Source organism: Gavialis gangeticus, unplaced genomic scaffold (genome assembly GCF_001723915.1).
Source record: "Gavialis gangeticus isolate Ggan-Ray unplaced genomic scaffold, GavGan_comp1, whole genome shotgun sequence".
Lineage (NCBI taxonomy): Eukaryota > Metazoa > Chordata > Crocodylia > Gavialidae > Gavialis > Gavialis gangeticus.
The window spans coordinates 6,033,552-6,046,908 of NW_017729011.1; the positions used below are offsets into that span (position 1 = coordinate 6,033,552).

Genomic DNA, 13,357 nt, shown 5'->3' on the forward strand with positions numbered 1-13,357 from the left:
GACCCATTGGACTGTATGGGTGTCTACGCCACAGTCCCCCAGCTTCCTAATGAGAATGGGGTGAGAGACAGTATCAAAAGCCTTCCTGAAGTCTAGGAAAACTATATCCACTGCCACCCCTGCATCCAATGATTTAGTGACCTGGTCGTAAAAGGCCACCAGGTTGGTCTGACAGGACCTGCCGCTGATGAACCCGTGCTGGTTGCCCCTGAGCATGCCGTTCCCTGCTGGCCCCTCCTGGATGTGTGCCAGAATAATTTTCTTGAACAGCTTGCCCAGGATCGAGGTAAGGCTGACTGGCCTGTAGTTCCCCGGGTCCTCTTTCTTCCCCTTTTGTTTTTATTCATGTGCAAGTCAAGCCACTGCCAATCCCAGCACGAGCCTGGGCTTTGTTTCACCGAGCGTGTACACAGTGTCCAGGGCTTTCCCTTGGCAGAGCCTTGGCAGCAACCCAGGGCCCCAGCAGGGAGCTGAGCTGGGTGAGAGATACACGGATGCCCTCGCACCTCTCTGCTCCCCCACCCATGCCCCTTTCATCTCCTCCACCCCTCCTCCCCTGGTGCCCCCTGCCCCTGTAGTGGGCAGATTCTGATGTAAGGGTCCCTTAGGGTGCCGGGAGAGCAGTGGCCTGGCCTAGGGAGGTACGCGGGCTTTCTGTCCCTTCCACAGTCCCTGCTGAGAGGCACGGTGTGGGAGCTGTCAGCCTGCTGCAGAAAGCCCAAAGGTGAGCAGCAAGGGGCTTGCCATGGTAACAGCCAAAACAGCCTGGTGGAGGCAGCCTTCGGCTTGGAACCATGGCTTCCATTGACCTATCCTACTTCACACCAGATCAGAGTATCACAAGCACACTTAGCCTGTCCTGTCTGCACCCAAGGGTGCTCAGCCTCTCCCAAGGGACAGCACAGGTTCAGGGCCCCTTTGTCCTCTGATGGCTTCCAGCACTGGGCCTCAGCTTCACCTTGCATTCCTTCTGCATGCCTCGTTTTAGCTCTCATCCTCCCCACACCTCTCTTCTTGCCTGTCAGCACTGGGATGGTTGTCAGGGTCCCTGGCTGTAGCTTTAACATTTCACCCCTGCACAAAGCAGATGTGGGCCACCTCCCAAGTAGTGCAGCTCCCCCTTCCTGTGGGCTTGGGAAGGGTCTCTAGTGAGGATGAAGCTCCCAGTGCCAGCCAGCAGCTCAGGGCTCCAGAGGTACTGAGTTTACTCGGGCTCAGAGTATGTCAGTCTCACTCAGCCTCAGGTAAGACCTAATTTGCTGAGCTGCTGGCCAACATTGGGATCGTCATGTATGTGCATATATATACCAATACACACACACACGTACCCATAAGCACATGTTCGCACATACCTCAAATGCTAGGCTGCATTTGCTTAAAAGCCTACAACTAAAATGCTTAAAAGCCTACAACTAAAATTGTTAGACTTTATAGGCTCCTAGGCCAACCTAAAAAAATCTAATCACAGTCCTTGGGAAACATGGTCTTGCCATGGTGGATGACCCTTAGCATGGTGGCACAAGGGGCCTTCTCTGCCCTTGCCGTGACCAGCCAAGGGTTCTATATCCTGCACCCAGCTCCTGGCTGGCACCTCTGCAGCCCTGCCCACCAAGAGTCTTGCTACTGACCTCTGCTCTGTGCTGGGTGGGTGGGGTATGAAGGCACCCACATCCTGATTGGCACTCTGCTGTCTGTGCCAGGCTGTGCAGCTATGCTGCCTATGTCCTGGGGACCATTGCAGAACACGAGACTGGAGTGGCACACCTGGTGGCACTGGCAGAGGGCCATGATTCAGACTCTGGGGTTCTCCTGGGTATGCTGAGTGCCATGCTGATGTGGGAAGACACAGAGGCTGTGATGAATGCAGCAGGCACCCTGGCCTCTCTGGTAAGGACCTCAGGGTGAAGTAGGGGTGGGTTGGGAAGTTAAGGGGCAGTTATACCTCAGGCAGAGCAAGGCAGCCTCAAGGTCTGTATAGAGAAAGGGCCATAAATCACTGCATGTATACCCACTTGGGTAGGTATGTGGGACTTCTGGGGGTTGTAGCCGGCACAAAGCTCATCCCTAATGCCCAGCTTCCCTCTCCTGTGCCTTCAGAGGGTCCAAGCCTTGCTGAGCTGCTGGCCTGTGTGCCCACAACCTCCCCAGTTAGTCAGCTGCATGCACCGTCACCCTGGCAAGGTATGGCCTTCATCACCTGCAGGTCAGAGGGCTTGGGCCTATGTTTCAGAGGAGCCCAAGGTCCCTGATGCTGTGGAGTATGTGCCGTTGAGCAGGAAGCTGGGACTGGGGGCAGTGGATGGGCTCAGTCTGGCCTGCTGTTTTATGGCACAGAGCCCCACTTACAAAACCCGATGCAGAAGCACTGGTTTGTGGGCTCCCTGTGCTAGTGCTTGGACAACACTTCAACCTGACAGAGCATGGTTTGTTGGTAGACCTCTAAGTGCTTTGCAAAGGAGGCTGTCTTGGTGATGGGGAAACTGAGGCACAGCAAGGGGAAGCAGCCGGGCCACGGTCACACAGTGGCTGCCTTGGAGATAGTTCCCAGATGTACTGACTGCTCTACCCGCTGGCTAATACTGCCAATCTGAGGCCGATGGTGTGAGGGGAGGAAGCTGGTGCCCCATTAACCTCCCCCACAGACTCCTCCCTGCCACTTCTAAGAGACTTCTCCAGCCCCCTTGGTTTCACTTCTTTCTCTCCTGAGGCGGAGACAGGTCCCGGCCAGCAGTGGCTCCTCCAGGACCCGAAAGCCGAGGAGGTCATTGAGAAGCTTGTGGTGCTGCTGGGCTCGGCAGATAGACAGACGGCCAGCAACTCTGCCTTGGTGCTGGCCCGACTTGCTATTGCCCACGAGGGCTGCAGAAGGCTGCTGAGCCACCCCCAGGCTGAGCAGCTCCTGAGGCAGCTCATCACATGCTTGGAGGCAGAGGAAGCAGGTGGGTTGGAAGGATGAGGTGCTTGGTGCTGGTGGGGGACCAGGGGCCTGGGAGTGTCTTGGAGACTTTCTGGGTGAAGAAGTGAGCAATCAGAAGACGAGAGAGCATGTGAGCAGGGCAGGGGTGTGCCTTGGGGGGTGGGAATATGTACAAATTATAGCCAAGGAGAAGGCATCTGTCTGGCCATTGTCATATATTCCTATCTAGCTTTAGAACTTCCCTGGCTTTAGCCTCTTAAGTCTCAGGTGGCCTGGACAGGACTGTTGGCAAAGCTAGAACCTCAGCCTGAATTTCTTTTAGCTCTGTGTGCTAGAAGATGAGACTGATCAGGACTGGCCGCTAGCCTGAGTCAGCAGCACTGCACTGCTGTCCATGGGCTGCTGCAGCCTGGCACCTGGGCACAGCCCCACAACTGGCCAGCTGTCCTCTTGGCAAACCTTTGGCCACTCACTGTCCAGCCCCACCCTTCACACCACATCTGCCCTTCATGCCACCCCCTCTTCCTGCAGATGAGGCCCAGTCTTTCAGAGCTGCCTCTTTTCTTGTTGAGATTTCAGGCTGCAGAGTGAACGCCGCCTTCGCACTGGGGCGCCTGTGTGAAATGGACCTTGGCCCCCCACAGCTTCTTGCCCTCCCAGAAGCCACCAGCATGGTGAGGGGGCTGGTCTTGTTCCCTTCCAAACCACAGGGGATTGTCAGGGACTCCATGGGAAAATAATGCTCAAAAGGAAGGTAATAAATGCCCCTTGAGTTTGTCCTGGCCACTGCTACATCCTGGCCTGGCCTCAGCCCTGCATGTGATGAGTTGAGGCAGGTGCCAGGACGAAGCATTGGGTCTGCCCAGACCACCTGGCTGAGTAGACACAAGCCCTGGTGAACCTAGCCTGGGTGATCAATGAGATGTTTCTTTTTCAGGTCCATGCCCTGGTGTCTGTGATGGCCAGTGGGGACTCGGGAGGGAGCCGCAATGCCTGCTTCGCACTCAGCTGCCTGGCTGCCAGCAGAGAGGGGCATGGCCATGTCATGCGTAGCCCTGCCTTCCCCTGGGCCCTGGATACACTCTGCCACCTGCTTTGTGCAGAGGAACAGGAGTCCTCCTGGTTTGCTGCCATGTGGGTGCTGATTCTCTGCACGTCCATGGGGACAGTGGGGCAGGCAGTTTTCTTCCCCAGGGGCCAGTAGAGCAGTAGGAGCCAATCACCTGGAACAGGCAGGTGCAGTGACATGGCAGTAGGAGCTGATGGGAACGAAGCAGGAGGGCACAGAGCTGTGCAATGGGGAAGTGGGAGAATATGGCATGGAGCTCCCATGCACCCAGGATGGAGTCGTGATGAGGAGCCAGACCTTGCTCACTCATCCCCATTTGTTTAATTGGCAATGGTAGCTCCTCCCTGAATGACTCATGGGCTTTGACCCATTACAGGTCACATTCACCCTTACTCTTTGGATCGGGCTGCCACACAAATAGTCCTTCCCTTGCTCCTGGTATGTGTGAAAGCAGCCCCCTTCTCTGCTGGACAGGGTGCATGACTGGTGTCTCTCCTGTTTTCCAGGACGGTGAGAGTGCTGGCCAGCCAGCGCCCAGGTGTAGTGAAACTCCGACAGCACCCCCACCTGGAACGTGCTCTGCAGGTACCTTGTCAGGGGCAAGGCAGGGGAAGTGGGCCAGGCTGGTCCGGGTTTGTCTCAGCCACACTGGAGTACATCCAGAGAACCTCTCCAAGACCTCAGCACTGAAGAGATCCCAGGTTGACCTGGCTAACAGAAATCAGGCTCAAGCCCTTGGGAACCTCCCAAATGACTCCAGAGGTCAGAATCTGGACCACTATATGACTAAATCCTCAATCATTTATTTCTGACTGCACACAGAATGTGCTAGGTGCTGTATAAATAGAGAGCAGGGGTGGCAGGCCTGCAGCACAAGTGCCCCAAGGGGTGTGCAGTAGACTGAAGAGGGGGCAGGCAGCCCAGTGTCAGGTAGGGGAGCAGAAAGCAGAGCAGGCAAGGGAAGGGGGTCAGAGCTGCCAGAAAGGTTGCCCCCCTTCTCTGATACAGAGGAAATGCTCACTCCCCAGGGCAACAAACCACCAAGTGACACTGCCCACCGGGCATTGTTCCTTCAGTCACAGCCCAGAAGTCTTGTGTACAACTAGTTGAATGTGGTCTGTCAAAACTGCTTCTCTAATGGGTTTTCAGCTAAAAGAAATGTTATCAGAAAGAATGACTGCCTTGCATGGAAACCTGTCTTTCTTATCAGAAATGCCAGCACAAAACCTAAAATGGTCCGTTTTGGCTGTGCTGCCATGGGGCTTCGTGGGAACGGTAGGTCAGTTGCTTTACGTCCTTGCTCCCTTCTGCAGACCAGACTCCCTGCTATGAGCAGAGACAGGTCGTTGGTAGCTATGTTAGTCTGAAGTCAGGCAGAAAGCAAGATAAGTGGTACCTTACAGACAAAATAAAGCAGAGATGCAAACACTTTAATAAGCAGCAACTTGCTTTATCAGATCTGATGAATGATGCTGCTGCTTGCAAAAAACTCTGCATCTGATTCAGTTAGTTTAGACCAGTGTCTCTTAACCTTTCTAGACCCAGGACCTCTCAAAAAGTGCCAGCTCTTAGTTTTCTTTTGTCGGCTACATAAAAATAATAGAGCAGTGCTTCTGTTGCAAAGAGCTCAGAAAGCCCACAACAGGGCAGACTGTATTTAACACTGTGGATTCCTATTTGAAATTTCTGTGTTTTATTTTCTGAATCGTGTTTGCCCACCTAAGTACTAACATTGCATGGCACCTTGCAGCACCTTTGAAAGGATCTTGAGGCAGCCTCATTGAGTATCACTGTAGGTACAAATCTACCCTGCCTTCTAGCAGGACTGTATCTCTCAGGATGCACCACAGCCAGGGTCTCCCATGATACATTGCAGCCATTCTCCAAGGGGGGTGGTATTCTATGTGCACCCTGGGGGATGTAGTCCAATGAGGGTACCTGGGCTGTGTAAAGACTGGGAGCATGAGGGGTCCAAGCTACAGTTCCCATGAGACTCCAAGGAAACTTCTCTGAGTGAAAATATTTCAGATTTTACCCAAAATATTGTGAGACTTGAATTTTCCTGAGAGAGAGACATTTTCTGCAGTACACCTCTCCTTCCTGCCCAGCCGTGCTTATGTACCAACACCTACCTGCACTGCAGTCACAGCCCTGCCCTGGGAATGCCGTGATGGCAATGCTTTCTCGCCACAGGAATTGTCTGTCTCGAAGACAGCTGGGAAGGAACTGTTGGAAGAAGTGACCATCACCTTGGCCAAGCTCCAGCGTCCCCCTAAGCCCCTTCCCCCAGAAGCCAAGGTGCTGGATTCTGGGGCAGTCCAGGTGTCCTGGAAAGGCTTTAGGCCTCAGAGCGGGCTTGAGGTCCATTACAGGTAAGAGCCCACTCTACCTTGGGAGCCTACAGGGAAGAGCAAGACAACCTCTGGGGTGATGATGGAGAAAGACTCCAGGCTGGTCCTGTATTTAGAGTTTTAAGAGTCAAGATCTACTCTTGTCTGCATCTCTGTACTCCTGACAGGATTTACTCCAGTGAAGTCAATGGGCTGAATGGTGACCTCAGTTTGATTTTTAGACTAACTGGACACCAGTGCAGTGACTCCTGATTTCTGCTGGAGTTGCAGTGTTAGCTGTTAGGATGATAGGAAAGCCCCCTAGGATTGCTTCAATATCCTGGAAAGATTGGGCGGTGGTGGAGTGTTAAGTGTTAAGAGGGGGCATGATAGCAGTTTTCAGATACTTGAAGGGCTGCTGTGAAGAAGAAGGAAAGCACCTTTTCTCTTGCTGGAGAGAGGAGGATGTGGACCAATGGCCTGAAGTTGCAGCAGAGTAAGTTTTAGACTGGATATCAGGGAGAATTTCTTCACTATTAGCATCATGAGGCAGTGGAATAGACTGCCATGGGAAGTTGTGGACTCTCCATCACCAGAGGTGTTCAAGCAGAGGTTGGACAGCTACGGGTCAGGGATGATTCTAGGTGTAGCTTTGCCTATATTCTACTATGGGTATTTCCAATGTTTCTGAGATTTGGTTGTCATGGCCTCCCCCCCACCCACACACACTTACCTGCTACATGTGTCAAGGTGTTTTTAAACCTCCCTCAAAGGGCATTGAGTGTTGGTTACGGCCAGTGCTGGGGATGTTGACTGGGATGTGCCAATGCTCCTGCTGGGATCAAAGCCAGAGGTTCCTGAGTATAGAGGGTCTTGTCCTGCTGCTCAGGGTCAGATCGATCACCATATTTGGGGGCAGGAAGGAATTTTAGCCTATGGTCAGATTGGCACTACCTGGGGTTTTTTGCCTTCCACTGTAGTGGGGGGTGTGAGCTTCTACCTGGGATCTCTCAAGCATTATTGACACCTTTTATAGAAACACCTTTGTTGGCTGCCGTGGTTCCTCTGCTTTACCTGTGGCAGGTTAGGGGGTGATGTCTTGTGCTGTGTCAGGGTTGACAGTTATCTTGCATAGAGTTTAGATTGTATAGGTGGTTTGAATAGGGATGGTCCTGCCTCAGGTAAGGGGTTGGACTAAATGATCTCTGGAGGTCCCTGCCAGCCCTACTGCTCTATGACTGTGACTCTAAGGCAGTGATCTCCAACTTTTTTAAGTAGGAGATCGCCTTTGGCATTTAAAGCAACTCAAGATCTACCATGTGCTGCCATCACACCCTCCCCCTCTGCCCAACAGGTAAGTCTGTGGAGAGGGAAGGGCAGATTGAGGCAGAGGGATAAAAAATGGGGGGGGGCATGCCTCCCTAGCAGGTAAGTCCCACCCAGCCGGGGCCCCACTCAACTTACCCCTTCTCCTGCCTTTACAGCACTTTTCCTCACTGCGGGGGCCTTGATCTAGCCACCACCCCTTCCCTCTCCCATGGACTGACCTGCTGGGCTGGGGCATGCACATGCATGCAGGCAGGCACTCAGCCCCCCACCCCAGCCTCAGATCAACTCCAAGAGGCTCCAAGATGTGCCGGTGGATCAAGAGCCACTGGTTGGTGACCACTGCTCTAAGGGGTTCATCTCAAAAAGGTGTAGCTTCCTAAGTCTAGGAACAGACATTACATTTATCCCTGGATATGTTAGAATCACAGAGAAATAGGTGCCTCTGTTTATCCTGGAACAAAAATATCCCAGGATTGATATTGCATACATCACCCTTCTGACCAGGGCTTACTGGGCTGTTGAATGCAGTGCTGCTTTTCTGCCATTGATTCAATTATGCTATCTTGGGATAAACTATTACTACCTTTTATCCAGGAAACTTTTTTTAGGATTTATCCCAGGACAATGGATGTGAAAATCTGCATGCTTGGACTTTGTCCTAGGATGAAATGGTTTATCCCAGGATAAATGTAACATCTGTTTGTAGCCTGAGTGACTTAGCAGTTGATGGTCAAGGAATGTAGAAAATAGATTGAAGTGGTAGTGCACTGGTATGCGAGAGAAAGGAATAATATCTCACTGTATGCATCCATGTATTGGTCTGTGATTGGATGGTTCAAAGAGGAATGTATGCATAAAGCTCTACTTTCTCAGGACAGCTTTGGATGTGTGCCTTGGCATTTACCCCTCCCTCCCCAGCTTCTCCATCAGCTGGACAGACCAGCAAATTGGCAGTGAAGAAAAGCTCTCTGGCTTCAATTTGGTTTCTTTCACTGACTGGGGAACCTGCAGCAGTGGGACTGGAAGAGGTGTTCCTAGAAGCTGCAATGAGCAGAAAGAAGAATGTAGCCTCTGACTCCATGAAACTCCTGCCCCAGCAGGTGCCAGATCAGTGCAAGTTAAACCATATGGCCACACTCCCAACCCCCAGAGCCCAGCTCTCCTCTCACTGGCTTCAGCAGCATTATTCCTGATGTAGGATGGTGGGGCAAGAACCACACCCCAGTACACAACTGTTGGTCTTTGTTTCCTTTCCTCAGTCCTTATGAGCCAGATCCAGCTCATAGCCATCATAGGACATCAACTTTTTGTGTGTGCTGAGTAGACCTACTGTTTCCTTTCTGCTCGCTAGGCTGTATGAGAGTGGTGCCCTGCTGTACAGAGGTCCAGCCTGTCACTACATCTTGGCAAGCAGCATGCCATGCCACAAATACCATTTCCAGCTGTGCCTCGAGATGGAAGAGGACTGTGGTCCATGCAGCGATACTACAGTGTTACATGGAAGAGAGCCCATGCCCAGCTGCCCCTTGGATTTCCAGATCATAGGTCGCACAACCACCCAGCTGAAGCTGAGCTGGGCTCCCCCGGCCATGCCCAATGGCACCATTAAACACTACAGGGTGTACCGGGAAGGGACAGTGGTGGGGACCACCTCAGAACTTGGCTGCATTGTGGGAGGCCTCTCCCCAGGTATGAGCTACTGGCTCAGTGTCTGTGCATGCACCAGCACAGCCAAAGGGGACAAGGCCTGGCTGCATGCCAAGACCCTGTCTGTGGGGGGCCATGCCCCCGGGAGATTAACTCTTGTGATCCTGGGGCGCAGCGAGATCCTAGTGACTTGGGACGTGCCCAAGATGCCTCTGGGCCGCTTCTTCAACTACGAGCTGTGCCTGAATGGAAAGGTGGTCTACCTGGGTACCCAGCGCTCTTATGTGGCCCGCAGGCTCACGCCTAACACAGAGTACACCTTCACTGTCAGCGCCATCACCAGTGAGGGGCGCAGCGTCAGCCGCCCTGTCACCAAGTGCACCCCCAGGGACGAGTATGGGAACATCAGCAGGTGAGGCCTCTGTCCAGCCATGGTAATGGCCATGGTGCCTAGGGACTCTGTTGTATTCAATGCTACTGCTGCACTGGTGTCCTGCTCCCAAGTCTGGGCCCACACAGCCAACATGGTGCTGCCTCAACCATGCCCAGAACCACCCAAGATTATGTCCTGTCCCCTGCCATGCACAGTCTGCCACTACCATGACATCCACCCCCTTTCTGCCCATCTTTCCTACAGGCCCAGCCTAGTCCAAAGAGCTCTGCACCAGTATAGATTAGTCTAGATCTGAGCCAGGGTCTCCAACACCCTCCAGTAGGTATGGGAGCCCCTGGGCTTTGGGACAGTGTGTGGGCTCTTCTCCCATGGCCCTGATGCAGCCCCTTTGTGTCTTGCCTGCTTCCTTAGGTGCCATTACTCCTTCCCTTGGAGAAGTCAGTTGGCAGCTCCTAGCAAGGCCCCAGACATCAGGAGCCAGGAACCAGGGAAGGACAGAGGCAATGTGAGAGGGTCACCAAAGCCTTCTCCTGCCAGGACTCCAGGGGTTCCTCTGAAGTTGAGCAGAAGGGCCAGTAACGTTCAGGAGGGTGAGAGCAGCTTGCGACCTGCTGGCAAATCCAGGTATGGCCCCATGCTTGGAACCAGACATCTGCTGGTGGTGCCCTGTTTGGGGCCTCTTCCACAAGGACCCTGAAGTTGGGAAGAGGAGGAGGAAATGGGGCAGGCAGTGGGGTCCCCTGGTATCTCTCCACCTTCCCCCCTCAGAGCACTTCCCTGTCATGCTGCCAACCATGGAGTAACACCTCCAGTGCTGGTGTCTGGGCTGGATGAAGGTGACTTAGACCCCATGCCATTGTGTAGTGGGAACAGACTCAGCACAGATGTCCTCTCCATGCTTCCCCTGTGCCCCAGACTTGCTGCTCAGAGTCATGTCTCTCCACCTTCTACCTCAGGCCCCTACCCCATGTGCAATGGGTCTTCAGCCCAACACTAACCTGGCTCCTGTGTTTCCTCACCCAGGACAGACTCTTCTCTCTCCTCCACAGAATGCAGCCAGGAGATTCACATGCCTGTCCTCGCCAAGGTGGGTATGAGGAATTCCCATTACACAGAGAGCAGGGCAGTAGCCTCCAACCTCACTAGCCTGGTGCCTCAGCTCATCTGCTTTCCAGAGCTGATGGAAGGCTGAGCAGCTGGGACCAAGCTTGAGGGTGCTCCAGGTTGGGGTGTTATAGGAACAAGGAAGGGAATGGGCTGCTGGCTGGGGTGGATCATGTGCCTATTGGTCCAGGGGGCTTAGAGACCAAAGGAACTGATGTCAGACACTTGACCATTCCTGGTGAGTCTGCTATGGCCTGGAGCCCTGAAGGGAGCTGACATACCTGAGACCCATGGGCTATTCATGGACAGCCAAGCGTGATTGCACTGTTAGCATGAAGGCTGCTGGTGCCAGGATACAGAGAAATGAATCTGGAGTCAGCTTACCCATCTGTCACACGGGCATGAGCCCCCTGCAAAAGGGGGAGGGGAATAATTCAGCTCCTTTAGGGATATTGGTTCGGGTTCACTGAGTTAGGAGATAGGCTCCAGTGAAACTAGAGCCTCTCCAGGTGGTTCCCTCCAAGTCAGTAGGACCAGCATCCCTTCTATGGTACTGGTGACTGGTGGGGTCACGCCTGCTTCCCACCAGTGGCAGTGGGAGGAGAAGCTGACTGTTTATTGACCGCTGTGTGAACAGGGGAGACAGAAAGATTCCACTAAGTACCCCAACCACCCGACTGCCCCATTTCACATGGACACCAGGCAACAAGAGCAGAGGGTACTGAACACAACAAGCTCCCACAAGCAGCCTGCACCTCAGACCAGCAGGGAACATGGCTCTACCAGCCCAGGGAAGACAAGCAAGCCCCTAGGCCCAAAGGTACCTGTGCATGCGCATGCGCATGTATGTTTGTGCAGGTGATTCCTTGTATGCATGTGTGCATGCTTTCCTGTGTCCACATCCTTAAATATGTATGTGCATGCAGCCCTGATTCTGAATTTGAGCATGTGTGTGTTCATTTGCAGCTCTATCTGGGTGTGTGCATGGCTGCACAGGATACGCACATGCATCTTTGCTAGCACTGTGTGTGCATGCAACCTGGAGAAAAGTCACCCAGGCAGCAGTGAGATCAGCTGCCAGGCTAGATCTTGTCCCTTCTTTAGCCCACTGCTGTGGGGTAGAGGGGCTGGAGCCCAGAGTCTCACTCCACTGGGAAATGGGCTCCCATACACCTCCCTAGGAGAGTGACAACTTGGGGTTGCTGTGGCCCAATGGTGACACCAGATCCTGAGTGAGCCTCATCTGGAGAGGCCTGAGGACAGTCAGGGCAGAGGGCAAGTTTCATGGAGCTTCCCCAAGCCTCCATGTCAGCACTGTCTGAGTCATGGACTTAGCTTGGGCACCCTCAGAGAGAGCCAGCTGAGGAGTGGCTTAGATCTAGCTGTGCCACTGGAAAATAAAGAGCCAAATATATGCTATCAGCAGGAAACCAGCTTCCTGTGGCCTGTCTGCTCCCAGCAGCCCACAGCATAACACCATGGGAGAGGGGGAGGAAGCTGGCGGGGGGGACCCCTTGGAATAGCCCCTCACATGGTGTCTCCTTGTCTCTCTAACAGCTGGCAATGGCCCTCCCTTTCACCTGCTCAACTTGGCAGGGCTCTTGCACTCCAAGAGCAGCAAACCCTCTTCCCAGACCAGCCCTATTGCAGAGGAGACATAGGCAGGCCAAATCCAAACAGCAGGAGCTGAGCTGTAGGCACTACAGCCCCTTGGAGAGTAGGGGGCAGCTCAGAGCTCTGTGTGGGAGCGAGCATCTTCCAGGGATGACCCAGACAAGGTGAGCAAGTGCCTGCCCTCTGGAGCAGCTTCCTACCTTCTTGGTGTCCTGCTCAGTGAGACTGTCCAGAGCCCACTGCTCCCTGGTTGCACAGTGGGGAGGGAGGCAGTTACAGCAGAGGGTGCAGTCATGGCCAGGCCCACAGGACAGGTAGGCATTCACAAAGCAATCCACTGCTTTCCCCAGTCAGCTCCTGTCCTGGTAGGGAACACTCACTCCTGGCACCCACCAGGCTGCTATTGCCCAGATGTGGCCTCTGCATCAAAGCTTTGCTATCTGGAGGGCTGGCGAATGCCCCTTCCATGTTGCCAATGCCAAAGATGCCTCTGACACTGCCTATGCTCCAGAGCAGCAGAGTTGTAACCCAGCATAGCCCTGGCAGTGCCCTGCAGTCAGGGGAGGTGTGATCCTGCTAGGGATCTGCCCTCTAGCAAAACAAACATGGCTTTGATACCTCTCATTTCTGCGGCTGTGTAGGTTTAGCCAGGGCTGTGCCCCTGTCCTGGCAGAGGAGCAGCAGCTGTTGGGGCCCTGGAAGACACTTGCACCCAGGAAAGGTATTTGGCACCCATGGGGGATGTCTCATCATGCCAGGCCTTGGCGTGTCCTGCCACCTGCGGTAGAACCAGACTGTGGAGGAAAGTGCGTTTAGCGCTGGAAGGCCATGGTAAAATGTGTGCCTGGGGCAGGGGTGGGCAAAATATGGCCCATGGGCTGGACCCGGCTCACCAGGCCATTCTATCCGGCTCACAGAGCCCCTAAAAAATTTAGTAAATGAATATTCATTTG

At 53.7% G+C, this 13,357-nt stretch overlaps 1 protein-coding gene across 6 annotated transcripts in view; it reads left to right on the plus strand.

Moving 5' to 3' along the window:
• Positions 1 to 13,357, plus strand: part of LOC109292841 — a 23,837-nt gene that overhangs the window by 2,461 nt on the left and 8,019 nt on the right. For 2 of the 6 annotated variants that reach the window (XM_019510446.1, XM_019510447.1), the window contains exons 2-13: positions 1,701 to 1,887; positions 2,708 to 2,939; positions 3,497 to 3,591; positions 3,855 to 4,051; positions 4,493 to 4,571; positions 6,180 to 6,358; positions 8,997 to 9,704; positions 10,098 to 10,310; positions 10,710 to 10,773; positions 11,428 to 11,610; positions 12,348 to 12,568; positions 13,046 to 13,125. In XM_019510446.1, the coding sequence (XP_019365991.1) occupies positions 1,701 to 1,887; positions 2,708 to 2,939; positions 3,497 to 3,591; positions 3,855 to 4,051; positions 4,493 to 4,571; positions 6,180 to 6,358; positions 8,997 to 9,704; positions 10,098 to 10,310; positions 10,710 to 10,773; positions 11,428 to 11,610; positions 12,348 to 12,568; positions 13,046 to 13,125 (2,438 nt within the window). Of the gene's footprint in view, positions 1 to 1,700; positions 1,888 to 2,707; positions 2,940 to 3,496; positions 3,592 to 3,854; positions 4,052 to 4,492; positions 4,572 to 6,179; positions 6,359 to 8,996; positions 9,705 to 10,097; positions 10,311 to 10,709; positions 10,774 to 11,427; positions 11,611 to 11,756; positions 12,065 to 12,347; positions 12,569 to 13,045; positions 13,126 to 13,357 lie in introns of those variants that run through there. The other 4 variants (XM_019510448.1, XM_019510449.1, XM_019510450.1 and 1 more) reach the window with 4 other exon arrangements.